Source organism: Chroicocephalus ridibundus, chromosome 14, assembly GCF_963924245.1.
Source record: "Chroicocephalus ridibundus chromosome 14, bChrRid1.1, whole genome shotgun sequence".
NCBI lineage: Eukaryota > Metazoa > Chordata > Aves > Charadriiformes > Laridae > Chroicocephalus > Chroicocephalus ridibundus.
The window spans coordinates 12,541,335-12,563,314 of NC_086297.1; the positions used below are offsets into that span (position 1 = coordinate 12,541,335).

Consider the following 21,980-nt stretch of genomic DNA (forward strand, 5'->3'; position numbering starts at 1 on the left):
GGTCATTACTTGGAATTCACAAGTGACATCTTCAAAACAACAAGAAGCAGCAATTTTTTTTAACAGCATTGCTAAGCTGTGCTAGTCTGTCCCTCAGGATATATTGGGTGCTGAAAGCCTATGCTTGTCCAAAAAAGCAATTTGAGGAATTCATGAACTTGAAGTTTGAGGATGACGGATCAGGAAATTGCGGAACTTGCTGGCTGCTGGGAGGTGTTCTGGGGAATCATCCTTGCTTGCTAATTTTGGTCCTTAACGTGTCTGCTGTTGGAGTGCGTGATACCCATTCTCGTTTGTATGAGGTCTGTCTTGCTTTGTAACCCGCATATAAAAGTGCGCAGGGAGTAAATGGTAAAAGTCTGTGTCGTTTTAACCGCTGGAGGGTTGTGGAGTGCGATGGGGTAGTGGTGCGGCGCGGCAGCGCCGGGTCTGGCGGAGCTGGCTTTTCAGAGACCGATGAGACTCTTAGAAGCTGTAGCACGGCTGTAAGTTTATTATGACTGCACGGAGCTTAATTAGTCTTTATTGGGGTGCTTTCCATAAGTAGTATTTCATACTACACTGAAGTGTTAAACTCGCTGGGAAGAGGCAACTGGTAAAATGTCATTATATCTCTCTTTAAAGCAGTAGTTGTTCACGACGTTCAGCATCTCAAATGAGATAGATGTAAAAGACGAGGCTAACTTTTTCTCCACAAAACCACAGGGAAACATTGCCTTTAGTACAGGAATGAATTCACAGTAGTTACAGGGTCAAAAATTCCTACAATGACTATTGTCTCCTTTCTCGTACCCTTGTTTTATCCCCCCTTTCTTGCTGAAGACTAAGGCTGAAAGAAAGGGAGTGTTTAGGTGCTAAAAACGGGTGGAGAAATGCTGTAGTTGGTGGGGAGATGCTCCTCCTGTTCTTCTGTTCCCCTCCTGCTCTCCATAGGGAGATATCAGACTCCCCCCCGCCCCAAGTAATATACACCAGATTTTTAGATGGAAACAGTATTAAGCCACATAGAAAAACCCACCGATCGAAGCCATTCAGGAAACAATAATTGTTCGTGACCATTTCTGATAGGGAAGAATTACTCTAATTGTCAGCAGATACAGTGGAAACTATCAGATGAATGTTAGTGCTTTGCACTTCCAGAAAAATATGTTTGTGTCGGGTTCGTGTGCTCAAGGGAGAGAGAAGAGGATTTCAAGGATTTCCCCCCTGTAAATAGCATAAGGAATAGATGATGCTTGTTTTTAGAAAAATGGCAAAGGGGAGGAGAAAATGCCTGCTTGTGCACACAAATGCATGTGAGTAAAAGATCTTTTGACCTTAAAGCAACGAAGGTCAACATCTTTCCTGCAAAGGAAAGGAGATCTGAATATACCTGTGAATTTTGCTTTAAAAGCCGAAGGATAAATTTATATCGTGCAATTTCAAATTGTGGTGCTGAAATAGAATTTATTGAGAACTTCGTGGCGATTTAGGCACCAGAGGGTAGGGGAAGTGTGGTGTTTGTCCTCTGAATTGTCGAACTTTACAAACTATTCAGAATCAAACCTAAAGGAAATCTGTGTTTAAAAATTTAAGAAGGCAGCATTAACGCGGGTCCTTTGAGGAAAGGATTTTAATGTTTGAACTGGCTCACTTAACTTGAGAGATCCACCACACCATCCCCCCCCCCCAAAATCTTAATTGTAGACAAATGTTTATCTTAAACATTGCCCGGCGCATGAAGTTGGTTGTGCTGTACCTCAGCAGTTTGGTATGTAGAGTGGTGGACGCTCAGGAGCTTTTGTCTCCCGAAATGTCTCAGGAGACTGTAGCAGCGGCTTTTACAGCTTCTCTTGGGGAAGCGTTTTAGAACTACTTCGTGGTGTTCAGTGAGTGGGGAAAAGTAATGACTCCGCTGCTGAACAGAGGAATAAGGAGTCCATACAGCAAATCTGGACTTAAAAGTACTTTCAGATAAACGTACTCATCAAAAGGCTTGTAATGTGTCTTAGAAAATACCCATTAAAAATATGATTTTTAGCCCAGCTATTGCTGGGCCATGTGTCCCCATCACTGGGGTGTGTGGTGCGGCCGACCTTACCGGGGAGGGGTGATGTGCCCCATGGTCTGCGTCCCGACCTGTGTGGGACGGAGAACAAAAAGCCGAGCCGCTGAGCGTGCTGTGCTGAAGTTAAAAAGCCAGTTATGTGCTGGTATAGTACTTGCTGTCCCTCCGAACTTGTGGAGTTCAGGCGTAATGAAAAAACTTGGGAAGAGCCTGCTAGAGCGAAAGCTGGTTCACAGCCAGATCTGTTAAGTGGCTCGTGCTTGCTTATTTGTTTGGGAAAGGAGAAGAGCAGAAGTTAAATGAGTGAGCTTAAATGGCAGATATTGCAGCTAAAGGACCTCCTTGCATCGTTGTTTCGGTTGACAATGTAATCTTTGTCTAGACAAAATTGTACTATATAGGAAACAGAAGAGCTTAAGCGCGGGGTTGATGGAGGATAGAAACCACCCCTATGCTGAATACTCTGTGGTGTAAATAAAGCTTTTCCAGCGTGTGTCTTGCCAACTGCTACTAATCTTAGGTTACTTCTAAGCAGCATGCAAATAAAAACTGAAAAGTAAGCATAGGGGCGGCCTGCGTAGAAGACTTAGGACCTGCTCATTTCTACTGGGCAAGCCCTTCGGGAGCCACAAATCCAGAAGGCTGAGAACGGCTCATCTGTGTCATCCGTAGAACAGTAAGCGTAAGCGAGCAAGTCCTTGCAGCTCTGGCTGGAGCAGTTTAAGAAGTTGCTGCCTTATGGGTTGTTACTGCCCTTCAGCTAAGGTGCATGAAACGCTTCTGTGGGAACCTGTCGCTGGCTTTGAGGGTAAATCAGTCCCAGAAGCTGTCGGGGCTGGCCCGGCTGGCTGGCGGGGTGCTACAGCAGGAGTGTGCTCACAGTGGAGGCTGTTTCCCTCTGCATGTATCGACTGTTTGTACATCGCAACAGGTATGGATTTATAACCACGCTTGTTATAAATCCATACCCGTTTGAATTTGTTAGGGGAGGAATGTGTTACCCATTAACTTCTGCTCACAAATGCAGCAACTGTTTTAATTTCTAAGTTAGACTTACTAAAGCTTCTCTTGATACCTGCCGTAATAAAGGTAGCGAAAAACTGCCAGTGAAAACGTAAACCATGCTTGAGCTTCTTCAAACTTAATGAGAATTGAAAAAAATAATTCAAATTCTCTCTGGCGTGTAATGGAGAAGCTACCCACGGTGTCATTAAGTGGGCAGGACGTAGCCTGGCAGCTGTTTGTTTTCTCCTTTTATGCTGATTCAGCCCTGGCTAGCAACTGAAAACAAATGTCACAATTTTTTCTTTAGGAATTTGGATGATTTCAAGCTAATGTTGCAAATAACGAACTCGTGACTTCTAAAATAGCCTCAATTCATAGCTTGGCTTATTCTTCCAGGGTTTGACGGTGCTGTGTTGGGTTGGCCACTCGCACTGTGTCAGTGCTGGGCGCTTGTGCAGCAGCTTGAACTGTCTGGGGTGAGCGAGCGAATAATGAGTGTGGTCAGGACGTCTGCTGTAGCCATGCAAGAAATACTTGTATTCAGTGCCACGGTTCACCGTAAACGAGTTGCAGGGTAAACCGTGACTTGGGTTTGACTGACCTCTGCTATGCTTCATTTAACAATAATTAACTCAACCTACTTTGCAGTCAGTCAGCAAGCAAAACTGAAGCATGGCTGTTGTGATTTATCTCAAATCTCGCATCTTTGAGAGTAAGGGATAGAACCACATATTATTTTTTTAAAACTTTTGTTATTTTAACTTCACAAATAGCAGGAACGCCTGTAGAGTGTCTCCATCAATACCCCCACCCCACAGTGAAGAGGTGCTTTCTCAGCCCTTCACTAAAAACGTGGAGGTGTCTCGGAGTAGTTAGTCACAGGATACTAACGAGGCAGGAATGAAATACTGGTCTGCCAAAAGTGGTTTGTGGCGGTTCAGCTTGACGGCTTTCTCACATAGGCTGGTTCCTAAGCAGAGGAAATGTAGTCGATGGTGGCTGCCTGTGTCTTGTATCATGCTATATGGGAAATACTAGGGAAACAGGCAACGCTGGGAATTGGTAGTTGATTTAAACCAGAGCTGTTGTATTTGTCTCTGAAGTGGACGGCATTGGGCGGGAGGGAGAGTTTTGGTGTGATTCTTCATGGACTGGTGTCTGAGCCAGCATTGGGGGCTTTCAGTGTTTTGTGGAAAAAGTGTCTGAGCACTGGTGAAGCAAAACTGATAAATATTATTATACTATATCTTAAACCCACTGGATACCCGTGAGGAGTGGAACGCACCTGAATTTGATCTTAGTTCTAGTATAAATTAGTGTTACACGTTTTAGGACAAAGAATGAGAACTTCTGCAGGTTGATGGCTTGACAGTTTCAAAGAAATAAGACGTGGAGGTGAAAACCCGACCAACAGATGAATAAGCTGGTGATGAAAAGGCAAGAAGAAAAAGATGAATGCGGTTTCAAGGTACATCCAGAGAGAGGGTTTTTCCCTAAAGAGTGCCAGCGTCCTTGATCGCTTCTGACCTCCAGAGGTTCCTTCCAGCTTTTAGGATCCTACTTGCCTTTCTTGAATATACCTGTGATGTCTCCCTCCTTTTAGTGACCTGAAACCTGCCGAAGAGAGTAACCTGACAATGATAATTGTCCAGCTCCTTTAGCACTGGTGGATGTATCACATTGGATGCTTTGGGTATGTGTAGGTTCAGCTTCCTTAGTACTTCCTTGATTAAATTTAGGTATTATCACTTGAAATGTCAGCTTTATGGTGTTAGCAAATTACATGCTTTCTGAAAAGTTCACTTGACTCTTTAATGGGTTACTGTTGGCAAAATACCGACTGGATTCCTGTAACCTGCCCTTGTCTCTTTGTGAAGTTGCAGAAGGTACGTTGGAGAGTGAATGATGAAGCTGGACATAGCGAAGATTATTGCACAACCAGAGGCAGAGGTGAAATGTAGGATAAACAGAAATCTCATGGTGAGCTTAAGTGTGTCAGGGTATATTTGGTCTGCAGTAAGGTGGGTACTCGGCAAACAAACTTGTGCCTGTCAGTCTTCCTGTTACGCTTGTTAGAGATGTTTGTCGCAAGTCACTTCATAGTGTTAAGTGTTTGATGATAGTTTATGGAGTAACTAGGCAACATTTTGAAGACAAACACAAAATATAAAGGCATGCATCGTCTCTGTAACCAGATCTTTCTGTGCTCACCAGTCCAGTAGGACTTGGTTTAAAGAAAAGAAGGCAAAAAAAAGTTATTCAGAGGTTGGAACTGAAGAACGGCAGATTGTCGGACCACCTGCCTGCTTCGTAATGCTGTGTAGCATTTATGACCCAATCCTGTGAACGCTGTGGCAAAATCTGTGCTGATAGGAAGGTCTCTTTCCTCCAGGCAGTGACCCACTTCCACAGAACTTGTCAGGAATTCAGTTTTTAAATGTCCTTGAATAGATTGATATTTGAGCCTGTTCACCTACAGTAGAGGGCAAACATACACAGATCGTCCAAGCCTGACATCCACAACAAACAAGGCTATCGACCAGGGAACCAGGCTTTTCTTGGTTTATGCGCTATTGCACCCGAGTATTAAATATTTTCTAAAAATAAACAAGAACCCTCCATGCCCCCGACACTTACTGCCACTTTTTGGAAAGACAACGGTTTCTCCCATTTGAGAAATATCAAAGTTGCCTTCCTCCACCCCAACAAAAGCGCCAACTTCTTTAGTTACGCCAGCTACAGAAGTAAGGCTGGCATTTCATCCCTGCTGAACAGGTACTTCATGCTCTGGAGAAATAAAAGCAGGTTGATACTCCTATACATCCATTTTCACTGTTTTTTTTTGGTTTGTGTTTGTTTTTTTTTTTTTTTAGAATTAACCTTTTTATCTTGGCACACTTATTTCATGTTCTTACCTAAATAAAGGCTGTATGCAAAAGGGAAGGTGCTTATAGGAAGGGTGATGGGATTGCGAGACAGTCAATATTTGTATGAAAATTACTGTGTTTGACAAGAATTGTAGTTGCTGTCAAAGCAATCAGAGATATGTTAAATCTGAAAGCAGGTAATACGTCTGTGGAATTGTTTTCATAGATTTGCGTCTTTGTGTTAAGCTCAAAAAATGGCTTTCTAGTTGGGCAGTTCAGTGTGTGTGATAGCTCCAGATGGCCGCTTCCATGCGTTTCGAGTCAAATCATGAGGGTGAAGATCCGGGCATTTGCAATGCTTGAACTCTCAGTATAGTAAAGGGCAATTGGAGCAAAGACCAGTTGAGAGGGTGGGCGTCCGTTTACTGTTTTCTGATAAAGTTTCTGTGCTTGCAATGCCGCTGCCTTTGAGTTTCAGTAGGGAACTTGAAGACAGACTCTTCCTTTTCTGTTTGATTATCTTCTATCAATTTATGAATGACTATAGTGTGACCACAGCAGAACTAAGGCATGCTTTTAAGAAAAGCTGCTTTGTTAAAATACAGTAATTCTTTTGTAGACAGGCTTTATAGCTTTGAGCTACGACTTTTCAGAACATCCTGCTTGAACCAATTACCCAACAGAGTTAACAGGGTTTTTGTTAGGTCGGGTCTGTTAACTGGCGGGGAGTGAAGTCCTTCCATAGTTTGGTGAGAGAAGGGATCTGGAGTAAAATGTTTTGTATTCCGACAGTCAAAACTTCATGTTTGTTTGGTTTTATATATATACCTAGTAAGGTAAATGTCAGGATCTACTCTTACTGGATTTTCAAACAAGAAAACATGCAAAAGATGCAGCCAGGCAACAGGTTGGTTTGAAGAGCTGCCAGTTGCTGTCCCCAGAGCATATTCCTTTGGGTAGACAAGAGCAAAGTAGGTTTAAGAGAGTATAGGGAAAAATGGCTTTCAGAGCTGTAATTCTTCTTGTCCTCCTTGTATTCTAGTAATTCTCCCTGGCCTCTCCTTAAAGCATTTGCACCATTCAGTGTTGCATGACTGGGTTTCCCTAACGTGGCTGCTGCTTCTTGCAGTGGGACGTCCCTCAGCTCCACGGCAGTAGGTGTCAAATGCAGCAGCTGGCTCTTGCCTTGAGGTGCGGGAGTCACTCTCCCTTCGGGTGGAAGCAAGAGGAGGAGGAGAGCAAGAGTGAAAGAAATGCTTCGATGTCTGATACTTCCAGATGCTAAATATATAACTTGATACAGCGTAAGCCGATCTAACGATTAGCCTCTGCCAAAAGAGTAAGACCCGCTCTGATTATTCGTTGCTCCATCGCCCTTGTGCTGGCTGCTCTTTCTTTCGTTTTCCCCCCTCTTATATATTTTGATAGGATTAGTTTTCTGCTAGTATGACTCCCTGATGGGCTCACCATAGCTGGAGGTGACTACTAGAGCTAGCTCAAGGGAAGCAGTGTGAATGTAGGCTGGGGACAGAGGAGGTGGCACCTTCTGCTGGCAGCAGCTCACCTGAGCTTTTTCCACGGCTTTAGGGTGCCCAGCGCGTGGGTAGCTGGCACAAGAGGTGGTTCTCTCGCTTCCCATACACTAATTCCAGTGTTTGTGTGGCTCTGTTATAAACTGATCTGGCTGAAAACTAAATTTTGTTAGTTCCACCAGCTACGTGAGCATCACCTGCATCTGCACAACCGGCTGCTGGCTCAAAGGGAGGAATGGGATGGTGAAACTGGGCAGGGGAAGCAGACGTCAGTGGCAGCTGAAGTTGAATTACAGCAGCGGGGGAGCTTCAGCCTAAGGCTAGTGTCGGGTTGTGTTGCCTTCGTGCTTCCAAATTCTTCCATTCAAAAAGACATAGTCATCTACAGAAAGCAGAAAATCAAATTTTGTTTTTATTCATAGACTCTGCGTAATTTTCAGACTTTGTATTTCAAATTAAGAATATTGCAGTAACTCTCTTCTGTGCAACTTGATTGTTACAGTCTTCAGTGTAGTTTGAAGACCTTGGGATATATATAAATCCAAGATGTATATCTCTAACGTGAAGCGAGAGATTCCAATGGGACCCAAAGGGTTGGTCTTGAATTAAGACCTTGGTCCTCTCATTTCATCCCCCCACCACACACCTGTCCTCATGCTTATATTCATCTGACTGAGTTAAATGGACTTAGCGAGTAGCGTTGATTAGTGAGCTGAGTGGCTTTAACCTGCCATCGGGGGAGCACTGGAGCCTGCTTGGGGGACAGCAGCGGTGCTCTCGGTGTGGCAGAAGCGTGATAGACCTTTCCCTGAGCGACTGGAAGTTCTTCGTTTGGCTCAGCCTTATGATGTTGGGTTATAGGGGAGGAACTTGAAAGATGTTTATGCCGATAGCAAAAGTTGTGTTATCTAAGTCATCTTATAGGTGCTTTTCCCCCCTGAAATAGTGTCCTTTTGGGCTCAAAAGTGTAATGAACCTGTTGTGACTTTGTCCAGAGTAACCTTCCAGACCAATACGCTTCCTTGGCCCTCACATGGAATAAAAAGCAGCTAATGTCACATTTGCTAGTGCTGTTCACAAGAGCAATTTATTTGTGTTTCCTATTTCAGTTGCTCTAAAGGCTGGAGATGAGGATTCTCTGCAAACACATTCTGCCTCTTACTGCTGCAATGTGCTTATAAATCCCAAGGGATTTGCTGAATTGGTGTAGTCGTTATATATTCCTACAAATCTGTTTGTCAGATGTTAGAGTGCTGTTATTGCATGAAGACTTTGCTAGAGAGAGATGGTTTTGGTCTGTTCTTACGAGTCACAAGACTTATGTAGAAACTTAAGTGTTTTCCAAATATTTTTAGGTTTCCATGAACAACCATGTCAAAACTCTGTGGCTTTAATAAAAAAATTGCTATTAAAACTTCTGCAAAGGATGGCAGATTATTTTTAAGACTTAGGCACGTTCTCTGTCATAAAAACATCTGTCTTGTGGGCTGCCTCCTGCCCTTCAGCTTGAAGCTGGGTCACAGAGAATCGCACAGTTGTGTTTTTTTTGAAAGTAGTATTGAGATGCAAGTCCAAAGGTGAGGGATTTGGTGCTTCTTCCCTGCCCCGGATACCAAATGTGGCAAAAGTGGGCTCAGTCCTTTCAAAAGGCCGGCTGACGGATACGTAGGTAGTGCTCTAAGGAGCCTTTAGGAAGGGGACCAGCTGCTTTGAAATCAAGACGATGGATAAATTGTGTTGTTTGGGGGAGGAGAAAATCAAAACAAACAAACCAACCAGAAATAACTCTTCCATCTTAGTCATTTTGTCAGAATCTTTTTCAGAATGAGTCCGGAGAGATCAACTCTTCTTCTTGGGATGCAAAAGGCATCCGGCAGGCGAAAATGCATAAAGCAGCACCCTGAGCCTTCAAGCTGTAATTTTTTGTTATTAAGTGCTAGATGCTGGAACTGGCGGTTAGCAGAAGGGAGTGAGCAGAAGGCAAAGCTTGAAGCTTGCTGTTGTCTCGCTTCCACTTCCATAGTTTGTGAGGTTCGGAGTCCAGATGGACACAGAAAAATGGATTGGGAGTAACACACGTGAGTACCTGGTAACTTCAGGAGCTCTGTGTCAGTTCAGGCTCCTGGACATAGGAAATAAAAAAGCCCTGTTGAACTTGCTGGAGCTTCTGGCAATGACAGGATACATAGTTGTATGTCTGGCTTTGTAGACTTTCTCTAAGACTAAGTAGGTAAGAAAATGCATTTATACGGTGTGTCTTGCGTGTGGTGGAACACTACGTTTGCGTGGTAAACTGACGGGTAAAAGAGGTCATGATACAAAGCATTGACAAATGCCCGTTGCCTTGGAGTAAACTACTCTCAGTTTCAAGGCAAACATCACGTGTGTTCTTAAGTTCTTTTAAGAAGTGATAAACTGAAGAGCTGTAGTTTAGAGGAGACGAAGTGGCCTAGCTATAGTGACAAAATTAGAGAGAGGAGTTACTGGGAAGCGAGCAAGGGGGAAATCAATTTGTCACTGTAGAAAATGTCTCAATAAATATTAAAGCTAGGAAATACTAACTTTCCACTCTACTCATGGTACCAACTTGGCATCTATTCAGCAGTTTCTTCTAAAAGAACAAATGATTTGTGCTGTCCTATGTTATCTTGATTCGTTTGCTGGTGTATGGAGTCGCCCGTGATGCATGTGAGTCACTGTTGGCTACCCCTGGAAACGGGTCAGGGTCAGAAAGTTGCACTTTTTTCCAGTTTATGCTGACAACTGGGCAAACAATACACCCGCCTGCCCCTGGAGTTCTGGGGTTTGTCTCCTGCTGGTACCAAAAAGTTATTTCTGATTGGACTTGCAAGACCAGCTGCTGTAAATCAAAACCAGAAGAACATAAACTTTTTTAGAGTGTTCTCCTAATGTTTCTGTTGTCATTCTCCCACTGCTTTTCTCTACTCTCAGCTTTTTATTTCTCGCAGTCCTTCCCCCTTCCTCTTGTTTGTGTGTCCGTCCAGGAGCCTGCTCTACATCGTGCAGATGTAGGAGATGATCCGGTACCAGCCCTGCAGTCTTGTCAGAAAGAGCACCAACTTCTTGACTTTTATTTTCTTTCCCACTTGTAATAACCTAAACTAATATTCTTCTACTACTCCTACTACCATCATTCTGCTCTGTTTGTCACCCTGTAGGTGGGATTTTTGGCGCGAGCGTTGCCGGCCAGGCACGGGTGGTCGCTGGGATGCAGGTTTGACTTGCGCCTGCGGGGAAGCGCACCCCGCTGCGGTTTGTCTGCACCATGGCTAAGAGGATCCCTGGTATTTCTTGCTATTTTTGAGCAAGCTAGTACAAGGGGTTCAAAGTACCACTGTTCTCGTGTTTCCAATGTTTTTCAGTCAGAAAGCACCTCATATTTTCCATCATACTTGATGTTAAAACATAGTCCAACACTTGCCAGCGGTGCAGGCCACGAGCCTCTGGTGTAGCCAGCTGTGGCAATGTGCAGCAGCATCTGCCTGCTTTGAAGGCATGTCCTTCATACTTTCTATTCTCAAACTAATTAAAACAACAATATTTTGCTGAGACCAGGTCTCTTTTTAGCTGGTTTGCTTTTTTAGCTGCATTGTGCCTGTATGAACGTAGTCTTTTGATCTGAGGTCAGTTGGGGCTGCTGCGTAGCAAAGGGATCTCGGGTCTCCCTTCCACCAGTACGGCTTTTTCTACGTGACGCTCAGGTTTTCTGACATGAGCGCTGGCACGGTTGGGGGAAGGGCAGAGGACATGACTGCCCCTTCAACAGCAGCCTGTTATTTTGGCTGCGTACCCCGTCGCCAGGCTCCTGGCAGCCCGAGCTGATGTAAATGCAGACGCCTGTCTCTGCCCTGCTCGGCAGCCCCTCTCCCTGCTCACACGGCTATTTCTGGGGCTGGGTGGCAAGCCCGCTCCGGGAGCTGGTGTGCCTGGCCACCAAGTGCTTTTGTGCCTGGGTCGGTCACGTAATGGGGCAGTGTAACGGGGGCAAACACAGCTCACTGCTGTATTTTTATTATTTATTTTTTTTACATGCTACCTAGCTAAGGTTGAACTCCTGCTTCAATACTCATGGTTATGCACTAGCGCTATGAACTCGGCTTGTTTTACATAGGTAGGGTGAACGGTTTCGCACAGTCTGCAAAACTCAGCAGCAATTTGCACCTCAGTCTAATAACGCTTTTTCTGGACCCATTTAGAAACGATGTGAAATGCCATTTATGTTACTCAGCTTACCAGCAATGGTCATAAATGTAGTGAGGCTGTATATATGGACACAGAGCTGCTTCAAACCTATCGAGCACGTGGGGAAGCTGCCTTGTAGCAAGTGAAGCCGTGTGCTCATCCTGCTGGTACTGACTCTGTGTCCTAGAAGGAATAATGATCATCACGTTACCAACTGCTCCCTTTCTGCATCCCATCAGGGCATCGTGTCCAAGGAGAAGGGGCGCATGCGGAGAGAGGCAGGGAGTCTAGTGAAGTCCTGAGCTTTATTTACACTTGAGCAAAATAAAGCTTGACTTTATTTATTCTAATGTAATCCGTTACAAATTACCAATCAGAAAATCTGTTTGAAGTTCTGAGCTGGCAGGAGGCAATTGTGTTCTTTTGGAGCTAGTGACAAATGACTGAAGTGTAAATTCTGCATCTCTGATGCAGATTTATGAAAAAAGATGTTGAACTCATTGAAAGCCCTGGCTTGAAGGTGTTCTCCACCCGCTCTTTAACTGAAACGTTTCACTTTTTTTTTTTTTGGATAGATTTGAATGTTTTGATTATAGAACTTTTAATATAGAGTGTATGACGATGAAATGTATTCTGCGAAGATCCTGTAATTAGGAAATACCTCTTGCAGGGTATAACTGACCTTCAGGCATTCTTTTCAAAGGTCGTGAGTGCGGCAGTGGGTGTCGCCAAAGTGCTGAGCAGCACCATATTGCAGAGCTTTGGCTCTGTTCAGTATTTCCCTGGATGTCCTTTTGACAAGTCTTTAATGAATAAGCTAAATTATGGAAGCGCTTTAGGCTTGCATGTTCATTATAAAAAAAAAAAAAAAAAAAAAAAAAAAAAAAGTAGAGTAAAGCACTTGTTTTCTGGAGATGTTAGTGCTATTTCGAAGTGTCTGGTCGTTAGTATTGTGTACTTGAAACTGTTTTTTATTTTTCCTTACTTAGTACTTAAGATTTTAGATAATTTGATTAATCTGGGAAAGGGTGCATACAGAATAAAAGACGTGGGGCCAGCTTTGTCTGAAAAATGTGCTTAAAACTATTATTGTGGATTATTATTTAATTTAACCAAAACTTTGACTTTATTACATGAAAGGGCAGAACTTTTAGGAAATTCTGAGCTGTTGGTTGAGGCCTGTGCGTGTGAACTGGGATGTTTAAGGGATATTATTAAAATTGCTTGAAAGTATCATTATAATTGCTCAGCTGAAAAACGGATTTTTTTTTAAAAATATTCATTTAAAACTGTCTTACAGGTTAGAGGATAACATAACAAAAGACTATAACCGTGTTTGTTCTTGTTTTGCAGACCGTGAGGACCAATCAATTCTCTGCACGTAAGTGACCGCTTTTGGCCATTTTTTGACATCGGGATTGTGAAAGGGGTCTCTGGTACAGCTGGGGTAGGCAAAACTGGGTCTTCAGCCTTGGCAGCCAGAGACTAATGGTTAAAGATGTAGCACAAAGTGATATTTAATGTGGGGATATATTCTTTTAGTGCTGTAATTCACCTTATTGCAAGTTTTATAGGTATGTGCCGTTTAAGAAATGTAGTCTAAAAATGTCAGTCAAGAGACCTGAATCAGAAACAAAAAGCTTTTAAAAAGTGCCCATCTGTCTGAAACGCTGGGTTGGAACTACTCGAGGTGTAGCGCCCGAGGGGGACATGAATCAAAAGCCGGTGTAGAAACCCCGCTGAGCACCAGCTTGGCTTTGTGTCTGCTTCCAACAGAGGGCTCTGAACAAGTTGACACGAAGGTTTCCTTTTGCTTTCTCTCTGCACCTGAACTTGCCTCACCCAGCAGCAAACTGCCAGCTTCAGCTTCGTTTTCTCTGGGATCTGGAAATGCAATGGTGAGGTAGCTAGAAGAGTATGAATGCACTTCTGGGCCTATGACACCGTTGAGCTGGTCTCTCCCTGCCGTTAAAAGGGGTGATCCGGTTCCTCTCCCCACAGGCTGTGTGTTTCTGCAGCCTCTTGCGCCAGCCCTGGGGCTTGGTGGTCAGTGTTCAGAGAGCGAAGCTGGCAGAAAACTGAGGCTGCCACAAAATGCTGCTTTTCATCAGCCGAGTTCTCCGGGTCTGCGCTCTGTGGGCTCAGAGGAGCACTAGCCTGGGGCAGGAGCTGTGAACACGCAGGCGGGGAATGGTCCCTGTTGGTAGCAGCCTGGGGCTTAGGATGGTTCGTCTGGGTTGTGAAACAGCTCCTTGGCTCCATTCTGAACCTGCTTGCAGCCAGCAGTCTTGGGTATAACTGAACGTGTTCAATGATCTGAGGGGGAGAGGGAGGATACGGTAGCTCTCATGCCTCTGGCTGGGTTACGTGATCAGTTGACCGTGCTGTGTGCCAGTGCATACCGGCTGCATTGAGGCCATAGTTTGTGAGGATGCCTGCTCCCTGAAATAGCGCCATGGTTAGATTAATTGCTAAATGCAGATTAATTGCTGAACTGACCTGGGTTCAGTTTCCTTCTTGACATGAAGGGATTCAAATCTTTATCTCCTGCTTCCTACAAAAGTGCCTTAACTATCACACTCTACACAAGACTGAAGGTGGATCCTTTCAAGCCACACTTTTTTTTTGAACTATGGATGCTATGGTACAAGATTCGTGGGGCCTAAGGACAGAGAAGCAAATACAGTTCTGTAGCTAAGATAAAAGTTGATCCAGTTAACACAGGCTTGTCTAGGTCTGTGGTCTCAGCTCTTAGTGGGACTTGTGTTTTCATGTGATGACTACTTCATATGCCACGTACAAAACAGCCCTCAAAGCAGGGCCGGGATCCCAGAGTGAAAGAAATGCTTTGTTCTTGCGTGTCTGTGGATGCTTTGACAGTATGTGCTTGCCTCAGGTGAATTTTTTTGAAGTAGCTTCATGTTTTGTGCCTATGCATGAACCTTGCACTCCTTTACATGGTCAGCCGAGACCACAAAGCTTGGGATGGCAGTGCTATAGGATTTAGTGAATGGCTCGTCCGTTCATTTGCAAGTTGGAAAGCTTTTGCGTTCTCTTGCCTTCAACTTTGTTATTACCTCACCTGTAAGGTCACCATGAGCTTTTCATCTAAAGATGTCCCTGCTGACTGCAGGGGGGTTGGACTAGATGGCCTTTAAAGGTCCCTTCCAACCCAACACATCCTATAATTCTGTGATCCTTCAGTCCTGAATAGGCAATTGAACCCTGGTTTATATCTGGTACGGCACGCTTCGACGCCAAATATCTGGATCTTGTGAGACGTTCCACATCTTGGCGTGGCAGTGGATAAGCTGTTTGCTGGACGTCCATTTGCAGAGAGGAGCTTGTTTCCAGATGGGGAGGGGTGGGGAATGGAAACGCTTCCTTACAGGCAGACCTCAGGAGAATGTGACTATAAGCAGTACCGAAGCCTGGAGCTGCTGGGGACCACTCTGAGTACAGTCCTAATATTAAGACCCTCAGAGATGGTCCTGAGGACATCTCTTCTGTTGCACCTGTAAAATGCTTGGTGACAAACCTGCTCCATGTAAAACTTCAGAAGCTACTGCGAAGAAGAAGCCGTGAACAAGACATCTCTAAAGGACTTCAACACTATCCTGGAATCGTATGACAAAACGAAGTATTGAAACCGTTAGTACCATGACACTGGGCAAGTTTTGCTACCTTTAATTTCAGGGTCTTGGTTGCTCAAGTGTTAAAAGCTACACTGAACAGAAATGTGACAGAGTCTTAAAGCCGAGTTTCTAAACAACTGATTCCAGGCTCTGTTGGCTTTAACTTGCTGCTTTAACTTGTGTTTCTTGATGAAATGCTTAGGCAGCAGCATAAAGAAAAACAAGATTTAAAAAATAAAAAATCAATGTCACTGAACATAGTTTACAAGGTAATACATCTTTCCTTGGTAATGTGGCCTCAATTAGGAACTGTAAGGCATCGCATCTCCAAACTGGCCATACAGGACCGAAGAACATCCAGTCTAGGTCAGATCTTTTGAGAATATGAAGACACGTGATGTGATAGATGCTAGGATCCAAGGTGTTCCTGTCATCTTGAACACCAAAGTTTCACCATAGCCCAGGAGGCCTTGCTAATGCTGTCTGACCATCAACACCATGTAGATGCTGCCTATAAAACAGGATAGTAGGGGTTAGCAGACTGCTGTTCAGGATAATAAACACTCTTCTCTTAAAATAGGTTTGTCTTGGGCTGCTTTTCAGTCCAATTCAGTGCCATCAATACCATTTGTATTCCCCTGCTTGTATCTTTTGAACAAATAGACCATGAAGACAGCTGTCTGCTGTGGTACCGTCCGTAACGTGATTTCCCCCGTGGGCTTCATGGGAGAGCTGTGTTCGTTTGTCACGTTTGCATTATAAACTCCGTACTTGACATCTGGGTGGCTGAGATGCTAAATCCTCTTCATGAATGAGACAAGGCCATGGCAAGCTCCTTCGTGTAGCAGGCTGAAAGGAGGTCTCGTATGTTTTGACCAAGAGTGGGCTAGTATCCAGAACTTCTGTTGCATTGCTGATTCTGTGGTGAAAAGGTAAACTCTGGGTGTTTCCTTTCCATGCCACTGGTTTTACAGGTCTTAGACTAATGCAGGAATAAATAAGGTGGAAGGAGTGTGTCTCAACTGCACCAGAGGTGGTTTCAGAAACTGCTTTGGCAGTTCATAAAAGGCTTGAGACATCTTCTCACTCCAAACTTGTCTCAGGACCTGGGTCACCTGATTGACTCCAATCTTTAGTAGAGCTGAAAGTCCTTGGAATGCTTTTGCTTTTCTCCAGTAGAAGCGGTTCAAGCCAGCTAGTGAGAAAGAAAACATCCCTTGACTTGTGTACTTAGATGAGGGGACAGTTGTGGTGTGCCTGTCGTTCTCCTGTCTCTCACTGCCCTGCCTGTAACTGTCTTTATGTACACCTTGGAGATCAGTCTGCCCCAGTTGAGACCAGTGATGAGTGGTGTTTTTCAAGGGTCAGTATTGGGACCAACGCTGTTTAACATCTTTGTCGACATGGACAGTGGGATTGAGTACGCCCTCAGCAAGTTTGCCAATGACGCCAAACTGTGGTGTGGTCAGTGCACTGGAGGGAAGGGATGCCATCCAGAGGGACCTGGACAGGCTTGAGAGGAGGGCCCGTATGAACAGCATGAAGTTCAGCAAGGCCAAGTGCAAGGCCCTGCTCTGGGGTCAGGGCAATCCCAAGCACAAATCCAGGCTGGGCAGAGAATGGATTGAGAGCAGCCCTGAGGAGAAGGACTTGGGGGTATTAGTGGATGAGAAGCTCGACATGACCCAGCAATGTGCACTTTGCAGAAGGCCAACCGTGTCCTGGGCCGCATCAAAAGAAGCGTGGCCAGCAGGGTGAGGGGGTGGATTCTGCCCCTCCGCTCCAATCTGGTGAGACCCTACCTGGAGTACTGTGTCCAGCTCTGGATTCCTCAGCACAAAAAGAACATGGAGCGAGTTCGAGTGAATCCAGAAGAGGCCACGAAGATGCTCAGAGGGATGGAGCACCTCTGCTACGAAGACAGGCTGAGAGTGTCATTCAGCCTGGAGAAGAGAAGGGAGATCTTTATAGCCTCTTCCAGTCCCTAAAGGGGCTCCAGGACAGCTGGGGAGGGACTCTTGATCAGGGAGTGGAGTGATAGGATGAGGGGGAGTGATTTTAAACTGAAAGGGGGAGATTTATATTAGATATAAGGAATAAATAACTTTATTCTAAGGGTGGTGAGACCCTGGCCCAGGTTGCCCAGAGAAGCTGTGGCTGCCCCATCTCTGTAGGTGTTCAGGGCCAGGTTGGACGGGGCTTGGAGCAACCTGGTCTGGTGGGAGGTGTCCCTGCCCGGGGTAGGGGGGTTGGAATGACATGATCTTTAAGGTCCCTTTCAACTCTAACCATTCTGTGATTCTATGATTGCTTGATGAAGGTCCATGCAGTTAGCATCTTCACCTGTCTCTCCCTACCTGTAGCTGATCAAATTTTCTAGGTTTTTACCTTCTATGGCAGTTAGAGTAGGGGGCCAGACCAGCTCTCAAGTAATAGTATTTGAATGGCATCTGACCAGCTCTCTGGATCCGGCCCCCTTTTCTTGACAGCCGGGAGTGCCGCTCGCAAGGGTGTTCTTACACGTCAAGGTGTGAGATTAGTGCTATTGCAGGCCTTTGGGTTTGGTTTCAGTTCTTCTTCAAAGACTGCCTCTGCATTTTTTCCAGGTGCCTTCCTTTGTTTAGTTCTAACTTACTGAATGTCCCATCCATTCATACTTCCCTTGGAAAACCTTTAAACTCTCTTGTCTTCAGTTTTGTTATTACCTCACCTGCAAGATGCCCTTAAGCTTTTGATTTATCTGGACTCAGTAGACAGGACTCAATAGACAACTGAATTCTGATTTATATCTGGTACACGTGGTATTTGTTACCCTAGGCATGAAAGTGTGCAATTTAAATCTGGGGTTGAAGCTGTTGCATATTCTTCACCTGTCCAGATCTTTAAGAAATACCAGTCTGTTTCCCCTGGCAGGACTGCAGGACCTTCATGCAATTTCTATTCTGGTAAATAACTAGCTGTGTCCAGGCATGTCATGAAACCGCAAGGGTTATTTACTGTGTTTTCTAACATAGTTGAGACACTTCTTGGCTCAGCTTTTAGCACTAATGGGCTATATTAAAGAATGTCTTATCTCGGATATTATGTAGAGACTTGGAGATTTGGTCCCACTCTGCCTCTGGAGTAACAGTGGGTAACGATCCAGGTTGGGTCAGCACTTGGTAGAGATGAGTCACTGTTTGCGGGACGGGGCAGTCCGCAGGCAGTATGTAGCATTGAGAGAAGGTGCATGCAGGTGAACCTTCTTGAGGAACAGAGTTTGAGAACTCTCTCAATTTTTTTTCCCTCAAAGAGAACTGTGCTGAAGCATAACCTGTATTCTGTTGAAATGATGAAGATACAAATGTTCATTTCTGTCCAGTCCAGCTCTGGAGCCCTCAGCACAAGAAGGACATGGACCTGTTGGAGGGGGGCCAGAGGAGAGCCATGAAGATGCTGGGAGGGCTGGAGAGAGCTGGGGGGTTCAGCCTGGAGAAGAGAAGGCTCCGGGGAGACCTTAGAGCCCCTTCCAGTCCCTGAAGGGGTTTTACAGGAGAGATGGGGAGGGAGTTTTTATGAGGGAATGGAGCAACAGGACAAGGGGTAATGGTTTGAAACTGAAAGAGGGGAGATCTAGGTGAGATATTGTGAAGAAATTGTTTGCTGTGAGGGTGGTGAGCCCCTGGCCCAGGTTGCCCAGAGCAGCTGTGGCTGCCCCATCCCTGGAGGGGTTCAAGGCCGGGTTGGACGGGGCTTGGAGCAACCTGGGCTGGTGGGAGGTGTCCCTGCCCAGGGTAGGGGGTGGCACTGGATGGGCTTTAAGGTCCCTTCCAACCCAAACCATTCTATGGTTCTTTGATCTAAATGTGGAGTGAGCTAGCCTGGTGGGTAGCTCTCCAGGCACGCCTCTCATCACATCTTATTATTTTTTTTGAAGGTGGTGGGATTACTTGGAGGTTTTCTGTCTCAACTTCATCACCTGCTGATGTTCCATGAGGAGTTTGGGGTCTGACATGCCCTAAAGATGAGGATTTTTGCATAAACTGGTGATTTTAATGTTAGTAATATTTTCTCAAAGTCAAACTTAGTACCAGGAGTGGGGGAAAAACCAAAACAAACCCAAACCCTGCTGCTGCGCTCTCTGGATGCTTGTCTCAGCAGAACATCTTGTCCTCTACCTGACATGGAAGCAGGTTCTCCAGAGGTACTGCTCAGGCTGCCACCTGATGTGGTTGCCGCTCAGTTCTCCAGTCCAGGCTTGATGACACAGATGACTTTCTGCTCTTGCTGGAGAAATCAGAGTTGTCTCTGAACATAAAATGGTGTGCCTTCTTCCTCTCTCTTTTTTTGTTAACTTCTGATTTCTTCTCTTTCCACTCTCTATCTTCTAAGGAACCAAATACAGGCAATTATTGCTGAGGAGACTAGTCTGTGGGGCTTTATTCTGAGTTAGTGGTATATAATCTTATGGATATTTATGCACTGACTTCCTTTCTTCTGGTCTCTTTTTTTTTTTACTTGTTTCATCGTGCTCCCCTCCCATTCCCCCAGCCATGTGTGGGGGGACAGACAGCCTCAGGGACAGAGTTTGTAGGAGAAACTTTTTGATGAAATTAATACAGAGGTTTTTCTCAGAGTGAATCAAAAATCTTCTTTCCCCACGTCTAGAAGGACTCTATCTGCTCCGTGCTATAACCCTGGTTCCCTCGGGTGATGGCGGTGTGATTTCTTGTGTGCCCTTTGGCCTTTCACCAACTGAAAACCCCAAATGTATGCCCAGGCACATACGCGTGCAGTTCCGGAGTCCAATGGACAATTTATTGGACATTGGTGAAAGCCAGATTATTGCCTGGTTAATGATGAGATGGGAGGAGCTGAATGAACAATAATAGTGATGATTTTTTTTTTTTTTTTAGCTTTGAAGTTGAATGGTAGCAAACTGTCAGGAAGGTGCTGGAGCTCTCGATCGCTTTATAGTTTAGTTCATCAAGCTTTCAAATAAGAAGCCAACAAGCAGCCCCCCAAACCCAGCGCGTCTCTTAGAAGCTCGGCTTAGCTGACTTCCATCTCATCCCTCCCCCTTGGCCGGAGTGCAGATGATAATTTATTTAGGATCTTCTGTCTGTGAAGTCTTAGCTTGCTGAAAAGAAAGGAAAATATATGTAGTTCCATCAACTTGATCTTTCTGCTAGCTTTTGAGTATGTTATCAGTCTGTATTAACCCAGCATAAGAAATTAATTAGTGGTGTTAACTTTAATGTGCACACACGGAAATGAAAAGATGCACACTGAGGTAAATTGTGAAGTTGCGATGAGAAGCTTTGCAGGCTTTTTTATTTTTTTTTCTCCTTTGAGAAGCTGCAGCTGCTGATGTTTTGCTGAGTTTTGTTGTTCCTCTTTGATTATTGCTGTGAATGTTAACCGGGCACACCAGGCTGCTGCCCGAGATGAAGAAATTCCTGCTGTGGCATACGAGGAATCTGAGAGATATTCAGACCTTTCCTGGCTTTGTTGCCGTTAGCTGCGAGGCGACTTTGGGAAAGACAAATATGAAATGTGCTGCGCTGCACTTTATTTTTTTTCCTAAGCTAATATATTCTAAATTGGAGAATCTTACCACAAGCTTATGGTATTCTCAAAACTGAGACTGGGCTTGATAAACAGTCATTTGGCCGACGCTTGCGGCCGTACGAGGGTATCTAATCTGCACTGGCTTCCGTAGGAGTGGTGGGGTGTGGAGGGAATAGAGGCTGCTTAGTAAAGGACAACAGCAGCAAATGCCAAGCATTTTTGTATCCAGCCCCTGGCAGGAGTCCAGCTCAGAACATTCCCTAGCCAACGGGTGGGGAGATGATGGGAAGCATCTCAAGAGCAATGAGGGAGCCATAAAGCAGCCTTGCCGATAGTAAAGCCAATTAGTGGCTCTTCTGTGCTAGTCCAAACTATCAGTTCTACCTCTCTGTTTCAGAAAATTAGCCAAGTAATTAAGAGAACCTTTTAATTACAGGTCTTGACTGTGAGTATCTATTAATTTGTAACTGGTAGAAGATCTGCTCTATTTTCTGCAAAGATTCTCAGTTGTGTCTGAGAATCAGTTTCTCTTCTCTTCTTTGCGACTGCTGCTGTCAGGAGGACAAAAGACCATTGTTGGGGCTCTTCCTTACGCAGTTACTGTCTCCTACAGACAGTGTAAGTGCGTACTTTCATGCTTTGCTGCCTCATGGAAGTGGCTGCTGCGTATGAAACGAGGAATTGCTGGCCAGAGGACCTGTGAGCAGCAGGTCAGGATTGCTGTGTCTGGGGAAATCGGGCACTGAGGAGAACTTGCCCAGCTGCCAAGGTGGTGGTGCCCCTTCTCCTTTGCAGAAGGGTTTTCTGCTTCCAGATGAACTTCCTATCCCAGGGCTTGCTGCTGATCAGGAATGACAGACTGAAACTCCCAGGGCAGGGGAAAGGTTCAAGTGATCCAGGCTCCCAGCATGGAAAATACTGGCTTGTTTGGTTAGTTTTTCAGTAACTTAAATCACAGAGATGATCCGTAATGAGATAGATGATACGAACTGCATCTGAGCATCCTGATATATTCCAGATGCTTATCTTCACAAATGTTAGTTTGCAGGAGGGACTTGTGCACAGGTAGCAAGATGAAGAAAAGTCTGCCTTTGAATTTCAGAACTTTCTTTGTACATGTGTTTTTGTGTCCTTCTGTCTT

General features: G+C 44.9%; 1 protein-coding gene across 4 annotated transcripts in view; it reads left to right on the plus strand.

The window, feature by feature from the left end:
• The window catches only part of MYH10 (myosin heavy chain 10), a 110,334-nt gene that overhangs the window by 25,935 nt on the left and 62,419 nt on the right, over positions 1-21,980 (plus strand). For all 4 annotated transcript variants that reach the window (XM_063352553.1, XM_063352555.1, XM_063352554.1 and 1 more), the window contains exon 4: positions 13,008-13,035. In XM_063352553.1, coding sequence (XP_063208623.1) covers positions 13,008-13,035 — 28 coding nt within the window. The remainder of the gene's footprint in view (positions 1-13,007; positions 13,036-21,980) is intronic.